This window comes from Triticum aestivum, chromosome 7A, assembly GCF_018294505.1.
Source record: "Triticum aestivum cultivar Chinese Spring chromosome 7A, IWGSC CS RefSeq v2.1, whole genome shotgun sequence".
In the NCBI taxonomy this organism is placed as follows: Eukaryota; Viridiplantae; Streptophyta; class Magnoliopsida; order Poales; family Poaceae; genus Triticum; species Triticum aestivum.
Genome location: NC_057812.1, coordinates 665,337,227 through 665,360,108, shown reverse-complemented (window position 1 = coordinate 665,360,108; position 22,882 = coordinate 665,337,227). Strand labels below are relative to the sequence as shown.

At 47.4% G+C, this 22,882-nt stretch overlaps 2 protein-coding genes across 2 annotated transcripts; one reads left to right on the top strand and one right to left on the bottom strand.

Annotated features, from left to right (window-relative positions):
* Positions 1 to 629: 629 nt before the first annotated feature.
* LOC123149097 (NAC domain-containing protein 21/22) lies at positions 630 to 4,706 on the top strand. Its single transcript, XM_044568632.1, has 3 exons — positions 630 to 1,126; positions 2,790 to 3,061; positions 4,166 to 4,706. The coding sequence occupies exons 1-3, from the start codon at positions 922 to 924 to the stop codon at positions 4,613 to 4,615; spliced, it is 927 nt and encodes a 308-aa protein (XP_044424567.1). The 5' UTR covers positions 630 to 921; the 3' UTR covers positions 4,616 to 4,706.
* Positions 4,707 to 5,858: 1,152 nt separating this feature from the next.
* LOC123149096 (disease resistance protein RGA4) lies at positions 5,859 to 10,323 on the bottom strand. The gene is made up of 3 exons (XM_044568631.1): positions 9,369 to 10,323; positions 6,636 to 8,762; positions 5,859 to 6,543 (listed from the first exon to the last, which is right to left on the bottom strand). The coding sequence occupies exons 1-3, from the start codon at positions 10,142 to 10,144 to the stop codon at positions 6,534 to 6,536; spliced, it is 2,913 nt and encodes a 970-aa protein (XP_044424566.1). The 5' UTR covers positions 10,145 to 10,323; the 3' UTR covers positions 5,859 to 6,533.
* Between the last annotated feature and the right edge of the window lie 12,559 nt (positions 10,324 to 22,882).

Genomic DNA, 22,882 nt, shown 5'->3' with positions numbered 1-22,882 from the left:
CCATTTCGATAGGTTGTTAGTTCTTGACAAGAATAATTCTGTACGAACTACACAGACCATCAGAGATGCCATAAACCAAACCCCTACATCTTCCTCTCCCTCCCTCTCTGTCTGTCTTTCTGTGTGCACATGTGAACACGCACGCACGCACATACGCACCCTTCCAGTTCCATCCATGGGTGCACGACAGCCCATACCAGCATACCAACTCGCCATGCCCGGAGATCTATCTCCCGATCACCCGAGCCGCAAACCGGAATTAGGCGACGCCGCAAAGCCGGAAGATATGTGCCCGCTAGATGATGATTAGGCCAGCCCGCGCTTCGAATTAAATGCCCCGCATCCCTCATCTCGTCTGCATGACTGCATCTGCCCGCCCACGTCACCGCCGGCGACGTCCGGCGAGCGTGACACCGCCACCGGCCCGGCCGCAGCCGTCCTGCCCGCGCGCCCACCGGCCGGGACCGGCCCAGCGAATCGGACCTCGCCACCTGGCGCCCGGCACGCTAACCGAGAGGAAAAGAAAAGTCTCTCCAGCTGGGCGAGTACGTACTCCCATCCCATCTGCCTAGCTATACGTAGTACCAGTTCAGCTACTAGTAGTAGAGCCGTAGCCTTCCCGGCCCCTCCTCCCCTCTCCATCTCTGTGAAAGCATCGGCGCAAAAACCAGTTGACCTGACCATGCCGTGCGCGGGCGCCTATTAATACCCCTCGTCTTCCTCGCGCCCCTCCTCGATATCCCTCTCGGTAGACGGTACAATCATACCGATCAGGAGCCAGCTGCTGCTTCTTGTGTTGTGTTGGTCCCACTGCCGAGATCGGCAGCAGAAGCAGCCGTCGGTCCTCTGTACCTCTCGTTGATCGCTTGATCCGAGGGGATCCGAGGGGATCCAAGGCGAGCTGCGTGCGTGGTGGCGGCGATGAGTTCGCTGAGCATGGTGGAGGCGAGGCTGCCGCCGGGCTTCAGGTTCCACCCACGGGACGACGAGCTCGTGCTCGACTACCTGTCCAGGAAGCTCGGCGGCGGTGGCGCCGGAGGGGCGGCGGCCGCGGTGGCGAGCATCTACGGCTGCCCCGCCATGGTCGACGTCGACCTCAACAAGATCGAGCCCTGGGACCTCCCCGGTAAGACCTAATCCAGATACTCCTATACATATCCAAGTAGCTTAATTACACCAGCATGCGTGCGTGTCTATATGCTTGTGTGATCAGTTCTAGCTTCGTCGTCTTCCGGATCATACATACATATGCATGAGTACTTCGGTCCCGGGGATGATTTATCTGTTGATTTAATTTCTTCTCCCGTTTGGCTGCTGCTGATTCGTAATTATCCTTTCAATTTGAAGTCGATGACGTCCCAAATCCCCTTAAAAATATATCGCATCCCATGTATGATATCTCTGCGGTGTATATCTTTTGACGGAACTAACAACGATTTGGTCGTTTCTAAACAGACAAGTCTTCTTTCCTCCACTGTACTAATTAAATTCCTTGTTCATTTTTAATAAAGAAATCCCAGAAATAAATTATTTGTCCGTGTGTGTAAGCATGCATGATTGTCCCAAGGTTCTCAATCATGCATCAAAATGTATTGCTCTGTTGGTTTCAACTTGAATTAAGATCTTGGGACCAACTATGTATTTATGTGCAGCTCAATTAGCTATCTTCATTAATTCCATGAACAATTCTCTTTGTTCCCTTCCGCTCATGCATGTGTAGTTTCCTTCAGTTGCATCCAAAACTAAGGTGGCTGTGTGCATGCTGCTAGTGGCTGGAGTTGTATAACTGAAGTGACCACGACAATCTCGATCTCATCAAGTTGCAACTTGCAACTATGCATGCATGCTTCCCATACCGCTAGAAACAACCTTTCCACCTTTCCTCTTCTTTTCTTTACTCACTTTTTTGGCCTATCCTTTTGATGTGCCCATGCTTTTCTCCCTCTTTATGGTCCTAATTACCGTTTGTTTAATTACCATTCGAAAAAACTTGATCCAAAGGCAAGATAATATTCAGAGTGAGATGACCTCCAAAGTAACTACTACTACTGTAGACTGTAGAGAGAGGAAGAGAGATCAAATTCTTGCACAGTAATTTTTTCCTCTTATTCCATACATGCGAGACTTGATCAAGGGATGAATACATATAGTTTCTGTGAATTATTCTACAATGAGAACAAAATTCACACACCTTGTCTGCCTCCATCTTTTGTCGCCTTCCCGTCCCCATAACAGAAGGATATTCTCACAGCCATGAGTTTGTTTGGCCCCTTGCTGGCCTTCTCCGCATCTGTCCCTGTTCATCCCATGCCATCTAATATTCCCCCAATTTGCCTGATCCTAAAAGGAAATTCACAGCCCACGGATAGGGACAAACTTAACACAAAAAGGAGGCCTTCCACTTTGCCTACTAGTAGAAAACACACCATGCACAAAGCCATATGGAAAGAACATATATATAGCAAGGATAGGATATGTATAATTGATATATCTCACAAGAATAGGAAAGATGCCTCCCGCAATCAATAGATCTCCTTTCTTCTGGTTCCAAAAATATCTATTATTCTCCCTGTTATGCAATTACCTATTAATGGTTATTTTTCTCTGCCTTACTTAAATGTGGCTCTAACGTTAGTAGGACTTTCTCTTAAAAATGGAAAAGTGTAGTCAGACATCATTAGATTAGTGGATGCACATCTTGAGCAGGTTCCAAAAAGATTATTACTTCGTTCATAGTTCATCTAATTTCTACAAAATTGTTTGTTAATTTGCTCCCTGATTGTATTCAGAAATCGCATGCATTGGCGGCAAGGAGTGGTACTTCTACAGCTTAAGGGACAAGAAGTACGCTACAGGCCAGCGAACAAATAGAGCAACTGAATCAGGCTACTGGAAGGCCACAGGGAAAGACCGTGCGATAAGCCGGAAAGGGTTGCTAGTTGGCATGAGAAAAACCCTGGTGTTTTATGAAGGTAGAGCCCCTAAAGGGAAGAAGACTGAATGGGTCATGCACGAATTCCGCAAGGAAGGGCAAGGCGATCTGATGAAGTTGCCACTCAAGGTAAGCATCATTATAAGTATACATCTCGAGCAAATTTAATCTTACTACTTTGATACTCCACTCTTTTCCCCATCTGTTCCTTATTTGATGCTTATAGTATAATGCATCATATGGATAGAGAGTAGTGCAAGGAATTCCACCAGAAAATTATGTACACACAAGCAAGAAAACTATATGTTCGTGGCACTTTTTTTAAAGGAAGGCATTGAGAATGAAACTTGACAGATTTGATTTCACATTGGTACATTTTATGAGAAGTATGGACTAAAGAAACAAAAACCTTCGGTTCACGTGACATTCGCATGTGGAGGCGACTGGCCAGAATGCCAACTCATCCTATAATACATGTGCAATGGATAATGTAGTACGACCAGCCAGCTCACTATACATGCATATGGCCTCTCAATTCAAGATCTAGCTAGCTAGCTAGCTAGAGAGTAGAATTGAAGCGCCAAAAATACAGGTAGGTCACCAAGTTGACATATTTTTTAATTAACTCCCTTAATTTGCGATAATTAAGTGTCATGAAAATAATACTGCAAGATGTCTAAAAGCTGGTGTGGTTTGTCTTAAGACACCAGAACAGATAGTTAGCTGAATTTGCTTAGAAAATTCGTGTGGCAGCCAGAACATATGTTCATTGTGTTAATGATTGTTGCTAATTAGTTGGGCCGGGTTCTGCCTGTTGATGTTCTGTACTTGATCCTTTCTTCATATGTGGGTCACTCTCATGCCAGCTACTTACATAGATATGAGGATGATCTGGTCTCTTTTAGATGTACACCCCAATATATATATACTATATAGATGTATGTGCAAATTATCGACTCACACCAATTTTTAATCATTTCTGTCAACGCATCCATGTCACTAACATACAGTTTTCGCCAGAACAAGATAAAAATGGCTAAGTAATTTCAGTATTTTCCTACAAAACAAATTATAAATCGTTTTAACTCATACTCAACCTTTGCAAAAATATTCTGCTGCCAAAATCTTGATCTCATGATCACTTCAGATGCATGCATATGATATATATACCAAATGCACTCATTCATCTTCCAGTCTAACGATTTTCATGTGTAATATTTTCTTGTTAAACAGGAGGACTGGGTCTTGTGTAGGGTTTTTTACAAGACCAGGACAACCATTGCCAAACCATCCACAGGGAGCAACTACAACATTGACAGTGCAGCCGCAACCTCACTGCCTCCTCTCATTGACAACTACATTGCCTTTGACCATCCTGGAATGTCCACGGTGCAAAACCTAGAGGGTTATGAGCAAGTGCCCTGCTTCTCCAATGGCCCCTCCTCTCACCCGTCGTCGTCGGCCTCGATGAACATCCCGGTGATGGCGATGGCGCCCATGGCTGCCGATCAGGAGCAGCAGCACATGGGGAAGGCGATCAAGGACGCGCTGAGCCAGCTCACCAGGTTTGAGCAAGGCAACGTGAAGAGGGAGGCGCCTGCCCAGGGTGGTGTGTTTGCTCAAGATGGGTTCGAGTACTTAGCTGAGAGTGGCTTTTCACAGATGTGGAACTCACTCAGTTGATTTTCTAGCTAGGGGTATTATTGCTAGTGCTACCAATCAAAGATCTACATTTTCTCCACCCGCAAAAATAAAGATCTACATTTTCTTGCAAGCTGTCTCCTGCATGACTGGGCATTTCAGCCAAACACAACAAATATTATCCCTCAGAACTGATGGCGTCTGGGAGGGCAATTATCTCGGCATCTGGTCATGAAAATGAGGAGGCGGCGACTCCTGCCGCTGCTTGCACATGCAATGACGTGGAGTGTGTCTCCTTGGTGTGACCATGTCCCAGATCACCCACCAGATAACCATTCTGCAACTGGAGACGTTGCCCATGCACAAAGTTTCAGGATCTCCGGCGCAATGGCCCGTAAAATCGCAAGACAGTAGTATATTGATGTGATCAATGGCAAAAAAAGAGAACATCGAATTGAATCAAAAAGGCATCTGGACTAGACCACCTCCAGGCATATTGTAAAAACTTGGTGAATCCTGATTTTGTGAGAGCACAACAAGGCTATCCGCCGGTTGTTTTCCCTGTGTTGTCGTCATGATTTTATTCATCAATATCGCTACATGTACACTCATGTGTATGGTACTGTAGATCTGCGGTCCACTGGTAGTCTTCGATCTCCTGGGCGTACTGCTGTGTGTACGCGCACTGATTTTGCGAAATAGCTAGATGGGACTGACAGTCAAAAGTCGATGGTACAATTGCAACCGAAGCAGTGGAGGATCTACCATAGAGGAAAGCAGGGACAGCCACTCCAGGTCACCGGTGGCGGAGCAGGCCACCCCTCGCCAGCCTCCAAGCTCCAGAACGAGCTCTAGCCTCATAATAGACATGGCTGTCATGAGCGCAGCCTCATGTTATTATTCTGTTCGAAGGGGTATAAGATAGGAGGAAGAAAAGAATACAAGAGGATGGGCTTTTCACTCAAGTCTGTGATTCATGACAAACATGTCATGAACAAGTGAACGGTTACAAGAACAGCTGCTGTATACTCCCTCCGTTCCTAAATATTTGTCTTTTTAGAGATTTCAAATGGACTACCATATACAGATGTATATAAACATTTTAGAGTGTTAATTCACTCATTTTGCTCCGTACGTAGTCATTTGTTGAAATCTCTAGAAAGACAAATATTTAGGAACAGAGGGAGTAGAAGGTTTAAGACTAAGGAGGAGACGAAAGATGATTACTCCAGGTTAAAGATCAACGAGAAGAGCAATCGTAAAGTAGGCACTAGCAGAGATTATATCGGGTTAAGTGGGTGGATCTTCGTCCAATTAGTCGTCACTGCAATATTGCTGTTAAGTGTTAACATGTGATCGTACATGACATGAAATGGCAGCAGTCATAAGGGTGATAGCGAATAAGCTCACCACATTTGGGTGTAACGTAACCACAATACCACATCACCGAATGTTGGCAACCGCGTGAACCGCTTCAACCCAGACCAAAATCCCAAAATACGGAAATGCATTGGCAACCGAACCGCTTCAACCCAGACCAAAATCCCAAAATGCGGAAATGCAACCTGCTATTATGTGGACAACAATACACGTGCAGAACATGGTCCAGATCACAGATGCAAGGGGAACAAAATCCATGCAAGGTCAAGGGTTCCATCCCAAGTTTACGCACCATTTTATTTCTTTGGTTTCTATAAAAGACCAAGGCATCGGTTCACGATTCTTCCGGTTGGACCGCCGGTCGAGTCTGGTTTTTGAAACTACCATGGTCTGGCGGCCTGCATTGCATGGTGAACCCCAGCAACACTTCTGCCCGAGAAAACACAAGAAACGCTGCATCCCCATGCATGGTACTCCATGCTCAAGTTGTTGCCCGCAGGTCCTGCTGCAGCGCACAACGACGCCAACAGGTCCTCCTGCACCTTTGGGAGCATCGCAACAATGGCGGCGTCTTCATTCTTCAACATATGCTGCGCAATCATCAAATCACCTATTTCACCAATGGAGTCCCCAAATACAACAATACAATCTGCAGACAAAACAAAAACGGAATGGTCGTCACCTTGCAGAAGGAGGCATCGCACCGTTCGCAGCACTGGACAGCTCGGATGCAGCTCGAGGGGGTTCTGAAACAACCGTCTTCTTCAGATACGGACCGTGTTTGCTCACAGAACCTGACTGAGGCGAATCGACTATGCATTTCTCACGTGTCGGCCCATCCGCCGTGACGTATTTCACAGCAGATTCGGGTTCGCTCGGATCAATCCTTTTGAGAAACACAACTTTTGGTCTCTTTGGATGCTTCTTCGCTGCGGCTTCCCACATTTCTGCTGTTCTGGCACTGACCATAGAATCGAGGGCAACTTCCTCAAGACAATCATGGAACTCGATCCTCATGCCTGAAAGATCAAAGAGGTCTTTACAGAGCAGCTGGAGTGAGACAAGGTACGGCAGTGCTCCCTCTTTGACTGCAGGGAGGATGGGCATTTTCACCACAAGGCATAGGCGTCGCAGGCTTGGGAAGTCCCCATTGTCTATGGTGAAGCTCCCAAGGTCAGCCTCAACCAGCTTGAGGTAAAGCAAGTAGCGCAGCTTGCGCAGGTTCGATAGATCATGCCCCATCAGATTGGTCGATGAAAGGCACAACTCTGTGAGGCCACATAAGGATGTAACAAACTGAGGCAATACACTAAGCTGGCCGTGCAGTTTCAGCGAGCTAAGATAACAATATTCTTGAATAGAACCCAGGAAGTCACCCATGGTATTCCCAAGATTGAGTGACAGAGAACGAACGCCGGTTGTGTCCATGCCATCCTGAGCAAACTTCTGAACTGCCTTTGAAATGTCAGGCAAGCCTTTGTTGTCTGCGCCAGTGGATTCACACCATATCTTAACCTTTTTCAGTTCTTTCATATGAGCCATCAGTTGTAGAAACCCAGGGTTTCCATCTGCATAAAATCCTGCAAGAGACTTCAACTTACTTTTTCTTTGCGAGAACTCCGCTATTTCGCTCTTTCTCAAGTCCTTTTTCCCAAACTTAAACTTTCCAAACAGGTAAGCTAGGTGAGGCAACCCAATGACTTCCACTGGCAATACCTCTATCTTTGTCTTCCTCAGATCCAGGGTCTCTAAACAGTGTAGCTTGTCAATTTTCTTCGGAAGGTTGCTGATAGTGCCCCCAAGGCTCAGATATTTTAGATGCCACAGCTTATGTATGTCCTTGAGATGACTGTCCTCCAAATCATTGCATTCTCCCAGATCCAACACTCGCAGCAGCTCGCACCTGCAAAACTCAGAAGCAGCTTCTCCCGCATCCCCAGAGATGGTCAGAGACCGGGCGCGGAATTTCTCACTGCCAGCTGCATCATCGCTTGCTGGACTTGTACGCTGGTTCGAGCTCAAGGTGCTGCCACTTGCATGGTTTTGGATGAACAGGTGACGGAAATTACTTCGGTTTTGATCATGAAGAGATGTGATGAAGTTATCAGACATTGACTTGTGCAGCATGAACTCGTGCATGATTCCATGAGTTCTGCACGTCTTCACTTTTGCATTGTGGCTAGCATCGACCGGCCGGATGATATTCCGGTCAATAAGTTCCCGGAAGTTTTCATCTGCTACCTCCAGATCACTGCGTTTATATTGACACTGGACATACCCTTCAGCTAGCCATCGCCTGATTAAAGTATTCCTCCTGATTGGGCGACCATTTGGGAACACACTCGTGTATAGCAAGGAGGTCCTCAGAGGATAACCAGACAGGCTGCTGTAGTTATTTACAAGAACCTGTTGCAGTTTTGTGAAGTCTGCCTCCTTCTCCATATGATGCCCGAGGTTGTGGCAAACTCGCGCACAGTGGCTTCCCGTGAGCTCATTCTCGCCTAGCAAAAACTTGGCCATACACACAAGAGCAAGTGGAAGGCCGTCACACTTCTCTACAATTGCTGTTGAACCCCGCTCCAGTTCAGGTGAACATCCTTGGAAGAAAACCTTCTTCATTAGCAAAACCTTGGAGTGCTCCGCGTTAAGAATGCTCATCTTGTAAACATAACCGTCACCTGAGCTGCAAGCATTAGCTACTGACTGGAGAGCCGTGGTAACTATAATTCTGCTTTTTGCTTCCCTGGGTAAGATGGATTTGATGACATCCCAGTTCTGCTTGTTGATGTCATCGATTACAATTAAGCACCTGGCAGACAGATTGACAAGTGAATAAGTTGGTAAGCAACTGGTTGCCAATTCACCGGTTCATTATATGCAGACCAAACCTACATTAGCACTAAAATGTACACAGAATCGATTGTTCATATGTGCATAACAGGAACGAATCTATGGCAAGGGTTTAAGTTTTGCTTTTGGAAACAGAGGGATATGACACTGTTTTTGTTTAGGATAGCCGGCTCTTGGATTGTACTAGTAATCAATTAGTTAAAATGAGCATGCACAACAAGTAAATGCCTAAGATGTATTGATGTGGGAAATCGGTTTGAATGACCAACTAAACTTGCAATACAGCTAAGTACATTTCAAAAAACAACAGATGGCTAAGTACAGTTACTACTTCTGTTTTCACAACAATTCAGTAATACATCTCTTTCTTTTTAATGAGGATGGCAGGTCCTACTCAAAATAAAAATAAAAAATGAGGATGGCAGGTACCCACACAAACTGTCCATGTTCATATTAATAAGCTGTACTAACTTTTAACAGAGAGTGGTGAATTTGCGGCGTGTGCAAAAGAAAATAGTGATTTTTGTATGCAGACAGGGTGGAGTTCAGTGCAGGAGATCCTCACTCTGTAGTCCGCAGAAAACCATCCATGGAAATTTGGGGCAGCGGCGCATCGGTGGTGCGGAGTTGCCGGAGTATCGTGGTCAGGAGCCCCTCGGCATCCCTGTGCTCCGAGGCCACAGCCCAGGCGCGGCAGGGGAATCTCCGGACGACTCCGGGGCACTCATACACTGCCCTTGCGAGCGTGGTCTTCCCGGAGCCGCCGAACCCGACTATGGATATCACACCGGGCTTCCCCGGCCCGGTCTGCTGCAACAAGATGTCGACAAGCTCCTGCTTTGGCTCGTCGATGCCCACGGGGTCGGTCTCCGCCCCCGTGTCCGCGGCCGCCGGAGAAGCTCCGGCGGAGGATCCGTTGACTGCTTGGTAGTTGACCCTTCGGTCGTGGGCGTCCTTGAGCCTGCTCCGGAGCTTGTGGATCTCGGCCGCGAACCGGGATCTGGCGCTGGTGGCCGCCTTCTTGACGCGGCGGAGGACGGACGCGGCCTCGCCCTGACCCTGGCAGGCCACGCAGGGGCAGGGCAGGAACCGGTCTATGCAATCCTCGATGTCGTGCGCCAGATCACGCATCTCCTCCATGGATATGCGCGAGGAGCTGCTCGCCGGATCCCGCCCTGCCGCCATGTGGCTGTCCCTGGCGCTGGAGATCATGTCGAGCTCGGTCCGGATGAAGCGGATGTCGTCCTTGAGGCCCCTCGACAGCTTGTGCTTCTCGCTCAGCAGCGCCACGAGCTTCAGCACCACCTCCTTGGTCAGAGCGCTCGCCACCGCAGCCTCCATCCCCTCCCTCCCTCCTTCCCTCCCACTCCCACGACGGCGACCGAAGCAGCGGCCGGGATTGGGCCTTGCCTGTATGTGCCTCTTCCGCTGCCGCGACCAACAGGACAGCAGTACGACGGCGAGCTGTGCAGTGCAGGAGCGGGCAAGTGGCTGCTTCTTCCTCTTCCTCGCCGTGGCTGGCCGGCCGATCCTACGTGTTGTTATCAGGGAATTTTTTTTTTTTTGCCCACTCTATTTTTTGCCAATTTTCCAGCTGGTAAACACTTGGGCAAGGGAATGGGAGTTTGCACAAGGGTGTTTATGAAAGGATTAGGTATGGGAAATAGATTTTTACTCCCATTCCCTTGTTTGGCATATGATGAGAATTGACGTGGGATAGAACTCTGCTTACGAATTAACAGGATACCACCTGAGAAGAAATCGGTGGGAATTGACTTCCTCAACTCCCAGTCCACTTCCCACTTAAACTCCCATTCCCTCTAATCAAACAATGGATTTTTAATCTCCTTACCCCTCAACTCCCATTCCCCAGTTCTCTGTTTGTGGTCTTTTTTTTATCCTAGTCTTTTTTGTTTCTTGTTGCTGCATTATATATTTGTGGAAGTTTAAATGTGAAATCCTTAAAAAATATCTAGATGTGAATTAGATAAACTGTTTTCCTTATGCCACTCTAGATATTGTCAGTTTTGCCCCTCTTAGCTTTTACAATTATCATAATTGTCATTCTATGGCAAAAGCAAAATAGTTTTACTTCGCTTTTGCCACTCTGCTTTTGACAATGTACCACAATTGCTATTCTGAAAAAAATATATGCCATGGAGTGGCAAGTGTAATAATTGTCGAAAACTAAGTGTGGCAAAAGTGAAATGTTAAAATATAGAGTGACATAAGAAAAAAAATAACAAAAACTAGAGTGACAAAAACAAAAATTTCCTTTCTTTATTTATTAGATAGAATGTGAAGGCGGTTGAAAAGTCAGCCTCGGCTATTAGTGTTACATCCAAATGCAAATAAAGGTACTGTATCATCTCTATGATGGCATATAAAGTAACACTGAATAGTATTGAAAAGCAGCATCAGTATTATCATCTCTGGCAAAAAAAGGTAAAGGGAGTTTTCAAATGTTTCATTTTCATACTAGTGGGATCTTATACATTATAGAACATGACTTGCATATCCCGATGATGAACTTCCTCAAATGCTCGGGGATGTGAGCGAGCAAGTTGGATGCAGACCCACTTAGTTCATATGGAGAGCTTCCATACACTTATATCTCTAGTGCATCCTTTGCATGACAATCCATACTCCTCATACTAATATCTGGGTTTGATTATTTGACTGAAGCTCTGGGTTGTGTTATGGTAAAATGTTCGAATATGATAAAACCTTGAGTGATTGGAACTATGAACATGATAATATGAGTATTGGTATTACATGGACACATTGAACCATGAAAAGCAAGAGTAATTTTGTTTACACATTTTGATGCTACTTGCTTGCCATCCATTAAAGATTATTGCCTTGAATCACTTTTATCCCGAGTTCATAAACACATTACATCAGTTGATCAAGATTACATTGTTTTATCATCTACCTACTCGAGGACGGATAGGGACTAAGCTTGGGGATGCTTATACTTTGATTGTTTCATGTTATTATAATATCACTTTTGTATACTTTTATAACATTTTATAATATTTTTGGTACTAATCTATTAAGTTAGTGCATAGTGTCAGTTGTGTTTTCTGCATGTTTTGACTTTTCAGAAAATCAATATCTACGGAGGTAAAATAAACCTGAAGATTTAATACAATTTTTTTAGGCAATGAAGGTTCCATAAAGCACTGAAGGGAAGCAAGGGGGCTAAGAAGGCCTCCACGTGGCATGGTGGCGCGCCCAAAGCACATGGCCCCACAGTTACCGCCATATGTCCATTCCATTGCCTATAATTCCTATAAATACCGAAACCCTTGGAACCATTTTATCCGAATTTTTCTATCGTCACAAGCTTCTTTTCCAAGGAGATCCAATCAGGAGGCATGTTTCGGTACTTTCTAAGAGGGGGAATCCATTGCCGGAGGCTTCTTCATCAACCTTGTTACCTCCATGACCATGTGTGAGTAGTTCCATTAGGACCTTAGGGTCAATAGCAGTAGCTAGGTCTCTCTCTCTCTCTCTCTCTCTCTCTCTCTCTCTCTCTCTCTCTCTCTCTCTCTCTCTCTCTCTCTCTCTCTCTCTCTCGGATCTTCGATACCACGTTCCCGGGGGCTGCCTCACATGATCACATCAATCTGATGTAATTCGTGAATGTGTTTGTTGGGATATGATGAATTGTCACTTTATGATCAGATTGTCCATTGAATTCAATTGAGTATTTTGAGGTTTTCTTGTTGTATAATTGAATAGCTTTGCATGCTCTCCAATCTATCTATCTTCTTTGGCCAAGTTCGATGGGTTTTTCTTTAGAGGAGGTGGTGCTTTGTAGTGGGTTCTAATCTTACGGTGTTCTATATCCCAGTGATAGAAAGGGACAAGACACGTATTGCATTGTTTCCACTAAGGATAAACCGACGGCGTCTCGTCATTGTGACGCCCGGATAATTAAGCTACAGTAATCTCATGCTAACGATGCCAGGTCATCACTCTGACTGTTACTAATCCTCATATGTTCCGAGGCATAAGTCAAATTCAAATTCAAATTTAAGCCCAATTTCAAACTTGTCAAACATGCAACTAAAAATGTTCAAGTTGTTGTAAATAATCATTTGGTAATATTAGTGGAGAAATCATCTTTTTACAAAATGGCTAAATGCTCTAAAAATAAATAAAATAGAAAAGTTTTTTTGAAAGAAAAGAACCCCCCCTAATGGGCCACGGCCAACCTCAGGTCGGCCCACTCCCCACACCCCTCCCTGGCCTATATGGCCCGGCTCCTCCCGACCTAACCCTAGCGGTCCCTCCCCACTTCCCCCATGATCCCCCCCCCATGACCTCTCCCACTCCTCATTCTGGATCGGGATCGGGGCACCCGACGCCTTGGTCGCCCGACGCCCCGGCATGCCCCCGCCGCCACCTCGCCGCCGCCGCCCGGCGCTGCCCCGCCGTCGCCCGCCTCCTCAACCCCCCTCCTGTAAGGATCCGATCGGGGGTAATCGACGCCCCCGACGCCCTACGCCGACGCCGGACCTCCCCCTCACCAACCCCGCCTGTCGACGGTGTTCGCCTCCTCATCTCCTCCCCGAAGGCCTCCGTCGAGCCCGCTGCCTTTCCCCTACGGCCACCGTGAGCACGCGCCCCTCTATCCCCGTCCTTCCCAGTCACCACACGCCTGCGCCGCGCTCGCCGCGGCGAACACGCGCCTCACCTCCGCCTCGACCCGCGCCCGGAGCTCGCTCCACCGTGGCCTCCCCCTGCCGCTGTTCCCTACCGCCATCGCCGTGCCCTGCCACACCCCACGGCGCCGTTCCCCCTGCAGCTCGCCGCGACCCGCTGCTGCCTCGGAACCGCGGCCTCCTCACCGGAGCGCTCGCACCTGTCGTGGCTCGCGTCGTCGTAGCCTCCTCTGCTGCTCCACCCATGTTGCCTCCCGCTGGGCGCCCCTGTCCTACCTCACGCCGCCGCCCCGCCTTGCTCCACTGCGGGCGCCTACCTCCACCGCCTCCGACGGTCGTGCCCCTGCTAGCCCCGCCAGCTCCAGAGCCCCCGCCGGGGACCGCCCTCGCCAGCTCCTCGTCGAAGCCATGGCCTCCGTCGGCGCCATCCATCACGCATGTGCGTGTTCGGGCGGATGCCCACGCCCAGGCGCCCGCAGCCACCACCCGGTAGCCCACTGGGCCAATGACTTGTGGGCCCAACACCCTTTAATAATAAAAAATATTTTAAAAAAATAATTAATTAATTAGTTAAAAATTAACTTAATTAACCTAATTAACTTTTTAACTAATTAAGCTGTTAATTAGTTAAGCCCAATCAATGGCAGAAGGGCCCCACTGCCCCATTGACCAGTCAACCTAGTCAGAGTTGACTGTTAACTCTGCTGACCTCAGCATGACATCATGTTGGCGCAATAAGTCCATTTTTGAGTTCAAGATAATCCTAGAAATTGTTTAAATCTTTGAAAAATCATGGAAAAATATCCGTACCTCGGATGAAAATGTTTTCTACATGAAAGTTGTTGAGAACGACGAGACGAATCCGAATACGTGATACGTTTACCTGTCAGATGCCTCTAACTATCTGAACATGGAACTTTACCCCTCCGGTCATCTGTCTGACACAGGTCTGGAACCGGGAATACATTCCCGGTTGAATTCCCCCTTCACCTTTATCGTTTAGCCATACGTTAGGTCACACCGGCACAGCGTATTGCCATGTTATGCTTTGTGATGCTATGTTTGCTTTATATTTACTATTTCTTCCCCCTCTTCTCTTCGGTAGACCCCGAGACCGATGCTGCCCCTGTGATCGACCACGTCGACGACGACCCCTCCTTGCCAGAGCAACCAGGCAAGCCCTCCCTTTGATCATTTCGATATCGCCCATTCCATTCTCTCATGCTTGCATTAGATTTTGCTACTGTTATTGTTTGCTCCTATTCTGATGCATAGCCTGCTTTTGTAACCTGCTTATTGTTACCTTACCTGCTTATCCTAAACTGCTTAGTATAGGTTGGTTAGAGATCCATCAGTGACCCCCACCTTGTCCCAGTTGCCTCGCCTTATGTTCATTGACTCGATCAACATGATCGACGTCTAGGCCCCGACACCGCACATCAACCCCCCTAGTTGTATGACACTACAGAGTTACTATCGAGTGCCGAGGGTGAACCTCATACATCACTCCTGATGAGATCTCTGTAGTGTAGCTATTCGGTCGTGATCATCGAGGGTGATTTCCTCCTTAACCACTTCCGTTACAGCTCTGTCGTGCAACCCCTCAAATGTGAACCTCGAGGGTGGATCCTCTTACGTTCACCTTGATGACAACATCGAGTGGAATTCACCGGGGGTGATTCCTCGGGTTTTCCCCTTGGTGTTAGACACACAGTTGCTATGGTTACTATGACTTTGCACTGAGCCATGTTACTAAAGACGGGTCGGCCCTGAGGGGTACCCACGCGAGCTTAATTGCGAGTGATGTGGAGTCGGGTTGACCTGGAAGGTACCCGCGAGATACTTACGAGGCGTGGCCGGGCATTCTTAGCCCTTGCCGCAAGTACTTGAGACGGGGCGAAGGGGTCACATCGATCGTGAGTCTCTGCTCGTTACCGCGCATTCCTAATCCACTATGATTTGGATATTTGATCCGAGGGGCCTTTGGCCTGATAGCACTAACCATCACGTGGGCATAGTATGGGCGTTCTGCGTCGTATACATCAGCTGAAGCTTAATAGACGTCAGCGACTGAGCGGCACGCGCCGGGTTGGACTGGTAAGCACCTACCTTGTTGAAGGAGGTAACTAGGTCTGCTCACTGGCCGCCCACGCAACATGCAGGAGTTCCCGGGGAGATGGCCCATGACCCCTGGGGGCATAGGTTTAGACTGGCGTGCTGGCCTCTCTATTAAGCCTAGGTCGGGTTGCGGCGTATTGTTTGGCCGAGGCCGGGCATGACCCAAGAAAGTGTGTCTGACCGGAGTTAATCGAGCGTGGTGGGTAAGTTGGTGCACCCATGCAGGGAAGAAAACGTCGATCGATAGCCTGTCCTACGGTAATGGACACTTGGAGTTGTATCCCGATCGATACAACTAGAACTGAATCTTGTGATGAGAACTGGATAGTGATGAGAATTGGATTGTGATGATAACTGGATAGTATGGCTCTGGGATTGCTTTCTCGCAGGGAGTCGAGAAAGGATCTCTGGTCAAGGTTGATAACACTTCTATTACTTTACTTTATGCTACTCTACTCCCTCCTGTTGCTGCAAGATGGTGGTTTCCAGAAGATGCCAGTCTTCGATAGGACTAGACCTTCTCTCTATTCTGGCATTCTGCAGTTTAGTCTACAGATACAACCCATTCTTTTGATACAGATGCATACTTAGTTTAGATCTGAAGTAAGTCTTGCGAGTACTTTGGATGAGTACTCACGGTTGCTTTGCTACTTCTTTTTCCCCCATACCCGATTGTTGTGACCAGATGACGGATCCCAGGAGCCAGACGACGCCACTGATGACTACTACTACCCAGAGGATGCCTACTACTATGTGAAGACCGCCGACGACTAGGAGTAGTTAGGAGGCTCCTAGGCAGGAGGCCTTTCCTTTTCGATCATTGTTGCTTTTGTGCTAGCCTTTTTAAGGCAATCTTGTTTAACTCATGTCTGTACTCAGATATTGTTGCTTCCGCTGACTCTTGTGTTTTTGAGCTTATGTATTCGAGCCCTCGAGGCCCCTGGCTTGTAATATAAAGCTTGTATTATTTTAATTTGTGTCTAGAGTTGTGTTGTGATATCTTCCCGTGAGTCCTTGATCTTGATCGTACACATTTGCGTGTATGATTAGTGTACGATTGAATCGAGGGCGTCACAAGTTGGTATCAGAACCGACTGCCTGTAGGTAGCCCCCTTTCCAACTCCTTGGCCGAAGTTGAGTCTAGTTATACAAAAACTTTTACTAACTTGGCTGTGTGGCTTACGGGAACACGTCGCCATTGGGTGGTATTAGGATCTTTTATTCCTCGTCTGTACTCTGGGACTCTGATCTCTCTTCTATTCGGGTTAAATGGTTTTACTAACTCGAACATTAGGATCTCGTGATCGCATTCGCCCGTAGAGACCCCTTATTTTAGATGATCGCCTGCTGCATCAGAAGATTCCGAAGATACTATACAATATTCTCTCGAGACTTTGTACCTCTTGCCTTTGCAATTCCCTACCAGCGAAATATCCTTATGGATAACTACACACACTCGCCAATCCTACATTCTATCCCATTGATCTTGTTATTACAAGATGCCCTGAACTGCTCTCCTTTTTCCAAGAATCCTTTGAGCTTACTGCCTTGCAGTTCCTTATCGTCTGAATACCCCTACGGATAACTTTGTGCACCTATCGAGTATCCGCTCATCCTCAGTTGATTCTTGTACTTCACAAAAGTCTTCGTAATACCATTCGTTCTTGTGAAATTCCTCAACAACCTATTGTTCTTGGATTTCTTGCTTGCTTGCATTATGGTTAATACCATAAGTCTAGTAATCTTATTGTCAGCCTTTGTCATTATCATTTTGAGTCCGTTGATACAATATGTTGTGAATGCTCGCAATCCTCAATCAAATCCTAGAATTCATCCTTCCGGCTCAGATGTCATTCTAACATGTGTTGATTCTCGATCAATCAAATCGCCTTCGATTGTACCCCTAAGGCTATTCTACCTATCCATCCCTTATCAGAGCATTGCTTCTGATCCCTTGTCTTGGAATTCATAATTCCTTTGCAATTGAGCTTTGAGTTAGTCAGTTGTTTCTATAATCTGATCTCCTTGCATTCTTTCTTCCTCTGGTGGAATATTGATGCTCACATTAGATCCCTTGTGGACCACCAGACCCCTTTTTCAGATTTTATCCGACAACGTCCTTCATATTCAATAAGCTTGTGAGACTTTCCTCGGATACATAATGCTTTTGGTAAATTGTATCCTTCGCTTTCTCAAGCATGCTCTACTGCCGAGCTTGTGTTATTTATTCTTAAAATTTATGATATATGTTCCTAAGATGCCCCGATGGGTTGAACCTATGCCTTCCCTAATCTGTGTGAACTCGAAATTATGCGGATTATACTCTACTGGCTCTTCGTCAGATAAAATTCAATACAACAGCGTCATCAAGAGCGAGAAGTAAAATGAAAGGTTATGCATTGAAGAAGTGGGAGTCGACCCTGAACCTTGTGTTCATGCCCACGGACACGATGTGGGACTTATCGTGAAATCTTCTTGCAAGGATATTTAATCATTTGAATATTCTTCCGGTATTATAAATTGGATCCCTTGCATTTATGGTCCCGACCATATTTCCTCCCTGATCCCATGTACTGGTTAAGTTAAATTACTTATCCTCTACAACTCATTTCCCCCGTCCAACCTCTACTCCCATTTACCTTCTGGCATTACACCTAGTAATTGATACTGGGAAGCTTTATACCCCATCACATCATTCCTAGCCTGAACGGCTATATTTTATCATGGCAACTTTTTAACTGTGCTACCTGGTCCTTATGCCCGGAGCAACTTCTAACGATGAGCTAAGCTTACGTCGATCTTCCTCATCTTATCTTTTCACCTCGAACAACAAGCTTGACTTTAAGCTTGTGTCGAGTCCGTGGTTCTCATAGCCTTTCACTTCATCCTCCCTTTTCTGCTCGAGGGCATCTTCGTAGAGTCTCTCGACAAACTTTGTCTTGATCACCGTCACACTTTGGCTTCTTCAGAGATGTCAATTGAATTCATGGCTAGAAATACCATCCTTGCCTCTCGATGATTTGTGTCGGCATCAACAACATTTTTGTCTTCTCCCCAACACAAACTTGATCATATTGATTTTGGGAATACATCCTTTTTGACATGTCGATGGATTGCTACTAAGCCCAATGGCCACACCCTCATCTTTTCCCTGCTAAAATGGTATGACTTATTTTCTAAGTTGTTTCTGATGGGTCATTGGTGTATCCAAAGTCTGACCTTTGCTTGAAACCTTGTCAATGCTATCTCGAAGCATGTCTGTGGTGATCCGATCTCCAATGAGAACATTTGAAGCACGATACTAAATTTTATTTTTCAATTATCCAAACACCGTTGTATGGGTAATGTCAGGAATTTTCTCCCCCCTTACCTAAATGGTTCTATACTTCTATCCTGTCATGGATATCATGCTCTGCTTGTCCTTGGGAAGGATATACCCCTGAAATATGTGTTTAAATACATTTTTCCTTTCCATTGTTCTGCTTAACCTGATGATCACATTTTCCTTTCCATTGGTTTGTTTGACCTTTCTGGTGATCTATATGATATAAGCAGAAATATTTCCCTGCTTATGTAAACACCTCGGTATACAAACTGTCAGTAAGACCATGTTACTATTGTGGACGACTTTCCGATAGCCACCGATGGACGAGAACTTTGCCTATTGGTCCGCCTCGTTCAACGAGCATGAGAATGGTTCTCTTCGTCCCTCGCCCTTGGTATCGACGATTGTTGCCGACATAACTGGCAGGCTACCCTCTGACATGCCTTGCTATCATGACCGTTCAAAATGAATAGCGCCTTTCCTTCTTTTAACCCACATGGTGGGCCCATAACCCACAATTCCACAGGATCGAAACCTGACTCTCCTGTACAACCGTGATGCCGAAATATTCTTTACACTTGGCTTCATATAATGTCACGAGCCACCTTCTGAGAGATGATCTATTCACGATGCTCCGAGCCCTTTCGCACTCTGTTTCAGACATCGAACGGTTGTCTACCTGGGTGAAGCTTCTTATTGCACCTCCTTACCTTGCTCTCGATGACTTTCTTGAATTTCAACTCAAGAGATGCCTCTATGCCATGTCGCGAGATAGCCCCTAGGTACCTATCTTGTGTTGAGCCCTGTCCTTTCCGAGACTTTCCCCCTACTACACCCCTTAAATCTCGGGACGAGATTTGTTGTAGTGGAGGAGAATTGTGACGCCAGGATAATTAAGCTACAGTAATCTCATGCTAATGATGCCAGGTCATCACTCTGATTGTTACTAATCCTCATATGATCTGAGGCATAAGTCAAATTCAAATTCAAATTTAAGCCCAATTTCAAACTTGTCAAACATGCAACTATAAATGTTCAAGTTGTTGTAAATAATCATTTGGTAATATTAGTGGAGAAATCATCTTTTTACAAAATGGCTAAATGCTCTAAAAATAAATAAAACAGAAAAGTTTTTTTTGAAAGAAAAGAAACCAAAAAAAGAGAAAAGAACCCCCCGTAATGGGCCACGGCCAACCTGGCCCCCAGTCAGGCCGGCCCACTCCCCACACCCCTCCCTGGCCTATATGGCCCGGCTCCTCCCGACCTAACCCTAGCGGTCCCTCCCAACTTTCCCCACGATCCCCCCCCCCACGACCTCTCCCACTCCTCATTCTGGATCGGGATCGGGGCACCCGACGCCTTGGTCGCCCGACGCCCCGGCATGCCCCCGCCGCCACCTCGCTGACACCGCCCGGCGCTGCCCCGCCGTCACCCGCCTCCTCAATCCCCCTCCTGCAAGGATCCGATCAGGGGCAATCGACGCCCCCGATGCCCTACGCCGACGCCGGACCTCCCCCTCACCAACCCCGCCTGTCGACGGCGTTCGCCTCCTCGTCTCCTCCCCGAAGGCCTCCGTCGAGCCCGCTGCCTTTCCCCTACGGCCACCGTGAGCACGCGCCCCTCTATCCCCGTCCTTCCCAGTCACCACACGCCTGCGTGCGCTCGCCGCGGCGGACACGCGCCTCACCTCCGCCTCGACCCACGCCCGGAGCTCGCTCCGCCGTGGCCTTCCCCTGCCGCTGTTCCCTACCGCCGTCGTCGTGCCCTGCCACAGCCCCGCGGCGCCGTTCCCCCTGTAGCTCGCCGCGACCCGCTGCTGCCTCGGAACCGCGGCCTCCTCACCGAAGCGCTCGCACCTGCCGTGGCTCGCGTCGCTGTAGCCTCCTCTGCTGCTCCACCTGTGCTGCTTCCCGCCGGGCGCCCCTGTCCTACCTCACGCTGCCGCCCTGCCTCGCTCCACTGCGGGCGCCTACCTCCATCGCCTCCGACGGCCGTGCCCCTGCTAGCCCCGCCACCGCCAGATCCCCCGCCGGGGGATTTTTTGTCCAAAAGGACCCCCTGCCGAACGCTATTGTCAAGAAGGACTATCTGCAGATAAAAACGTCAAAAAGGACCCCCTGACTAGTGGCGGCAGGTGCGGCAGGCGACACGTGGCACCTGCCGCCACGCCAGGAGGCGGCGGGCCCCGCCGCCACCGCAGGAGGCGGCCGCGCGGTGCACAACGGATTCGGCACAGTGCAACGGAACGGGTGAGGCCAGGTGGGCCACGCCGCCACTGGCTGAGGCGGCCGCTGCTGCCCATGCCGCGCCCAGGCCGACAGCAGCATCTTCACGGGAAGCGAGGCGCGGGCCCGGCCGCCACCGGGTGAGGCGGCAGCGCGCATGCGGCCCGACAGCCCTGACGGCGCTGATTTCTACGGCGCTGATTTCTATGACAGCGACCTTTTCATACTTTTGTGTTACCATCTTCGCTATCCCTTTTGAGATGATGACCACATACATGCAAGTGTTATTTTCATACTTTTGATAGCAGAAAGAAAAATCCGTGTGTAATATTGATGTTCATGTGATAATAGGTTGACTCTGTTCATATTTTACTGGTGACGGATATTTATTCGAACTATTTGGACGCTTAATTGCATTTGCAAGCATATCCATATTGGACCTAAGGTATAAAATGACGCCGTAATTTTGTTAATATTTTTTATATTGATGTACTGTCATGCCGCTGCAAATATTATTATTTGTAAATAAATGAAATTTATCGTATGATATGAAAAACATTATATCATGCCGGAAGAAATTAGATATTTTACTCATATGATATTTAAATGTTATTATCGTAATATTATGTTTAGTGGTTGTTTGGATAGCGAGTACTTACCCTCAGTTTTGTCATAACCTGTTGTAAGGAAATTATGTAGAAAACCATATTTTACGAAAAGTCGTTTTTCCAGAAGCTAAGTTTTTGCATGTTACGAGAACTATTTTAGGATATTTTTGGGGTAGTTAGAGAAAAGCAAACAGAGTTTTAGTTTGTTACGCTCATAGACAAATTTGAGAAAAATAGATCTTTAAATACCCGTTAACCAAACAACCCCTTAAAGTCTAAGCAAATGATTCTAAAAACAAACCGAATATTTATAACGAAAATACGGTTATTATTTTAGTCATAAGATATGTAAATGTTGTCATCGTTACTAAATGTTCAGTTACTAATTATTTGAAATGTAAACATGTATGTTGGTTAGGTAATATGGAAAATTTAGTAGTGTACTATGGGAACGTCTTACGCGACGGTCCATGCGGGGTGGATGTGTCCTTCTGTGAGTCGACTACAGTAGTGGTGAGAGACATGGTCAACGTGGGTTACGCAGCTGTTAGAAGGTGCATCCGAGCGGTGTTTGGCCCAGTGATGCAGGAAAAAAAATGACAATGGAGGCCTTCGTCGTTGACGGAGGAAATGATGGGACAGTTGCCCATTGGGGTTTGCGGCCTGTCACAGGTGATCGGTCGTGGGGGTCGTACATGAGGTTTGCAAGCAATCCCAATAACTCAATGTATGGTCAGTCGATGGTGTATGTGGAGTTCATTTCAGTCACTGATGTCGCCGGATGCAGTAGCAGGGGTGGTGAGGTCGAGTTGGCCATCACATCAGCCCCTAGCATCGGCCCATCGGAACCGACGGGCGGCCAGCCTATGTATGACGCAGGATATTGGTCGGCGGCCGTTGACATGAGCGAACACGTGGAGGGATTGCCGGAGGCGCTAGATGATGATGATCATTCTTCTGCGTCTTCGGAGTCAAGCGGAGAAGAAGATGTTCCTCCTCAGAGGGCGGTCGCGGCGGCACTGCAACCTGGGTTTTTACAGGATATGAGCATCACCAACGAATTTCACTCTGCTTCTGGCCTAGGAGCGGGAAGCCTGGAGGTTGGGCAAGTTTTCCCAGATAAGAAGTCT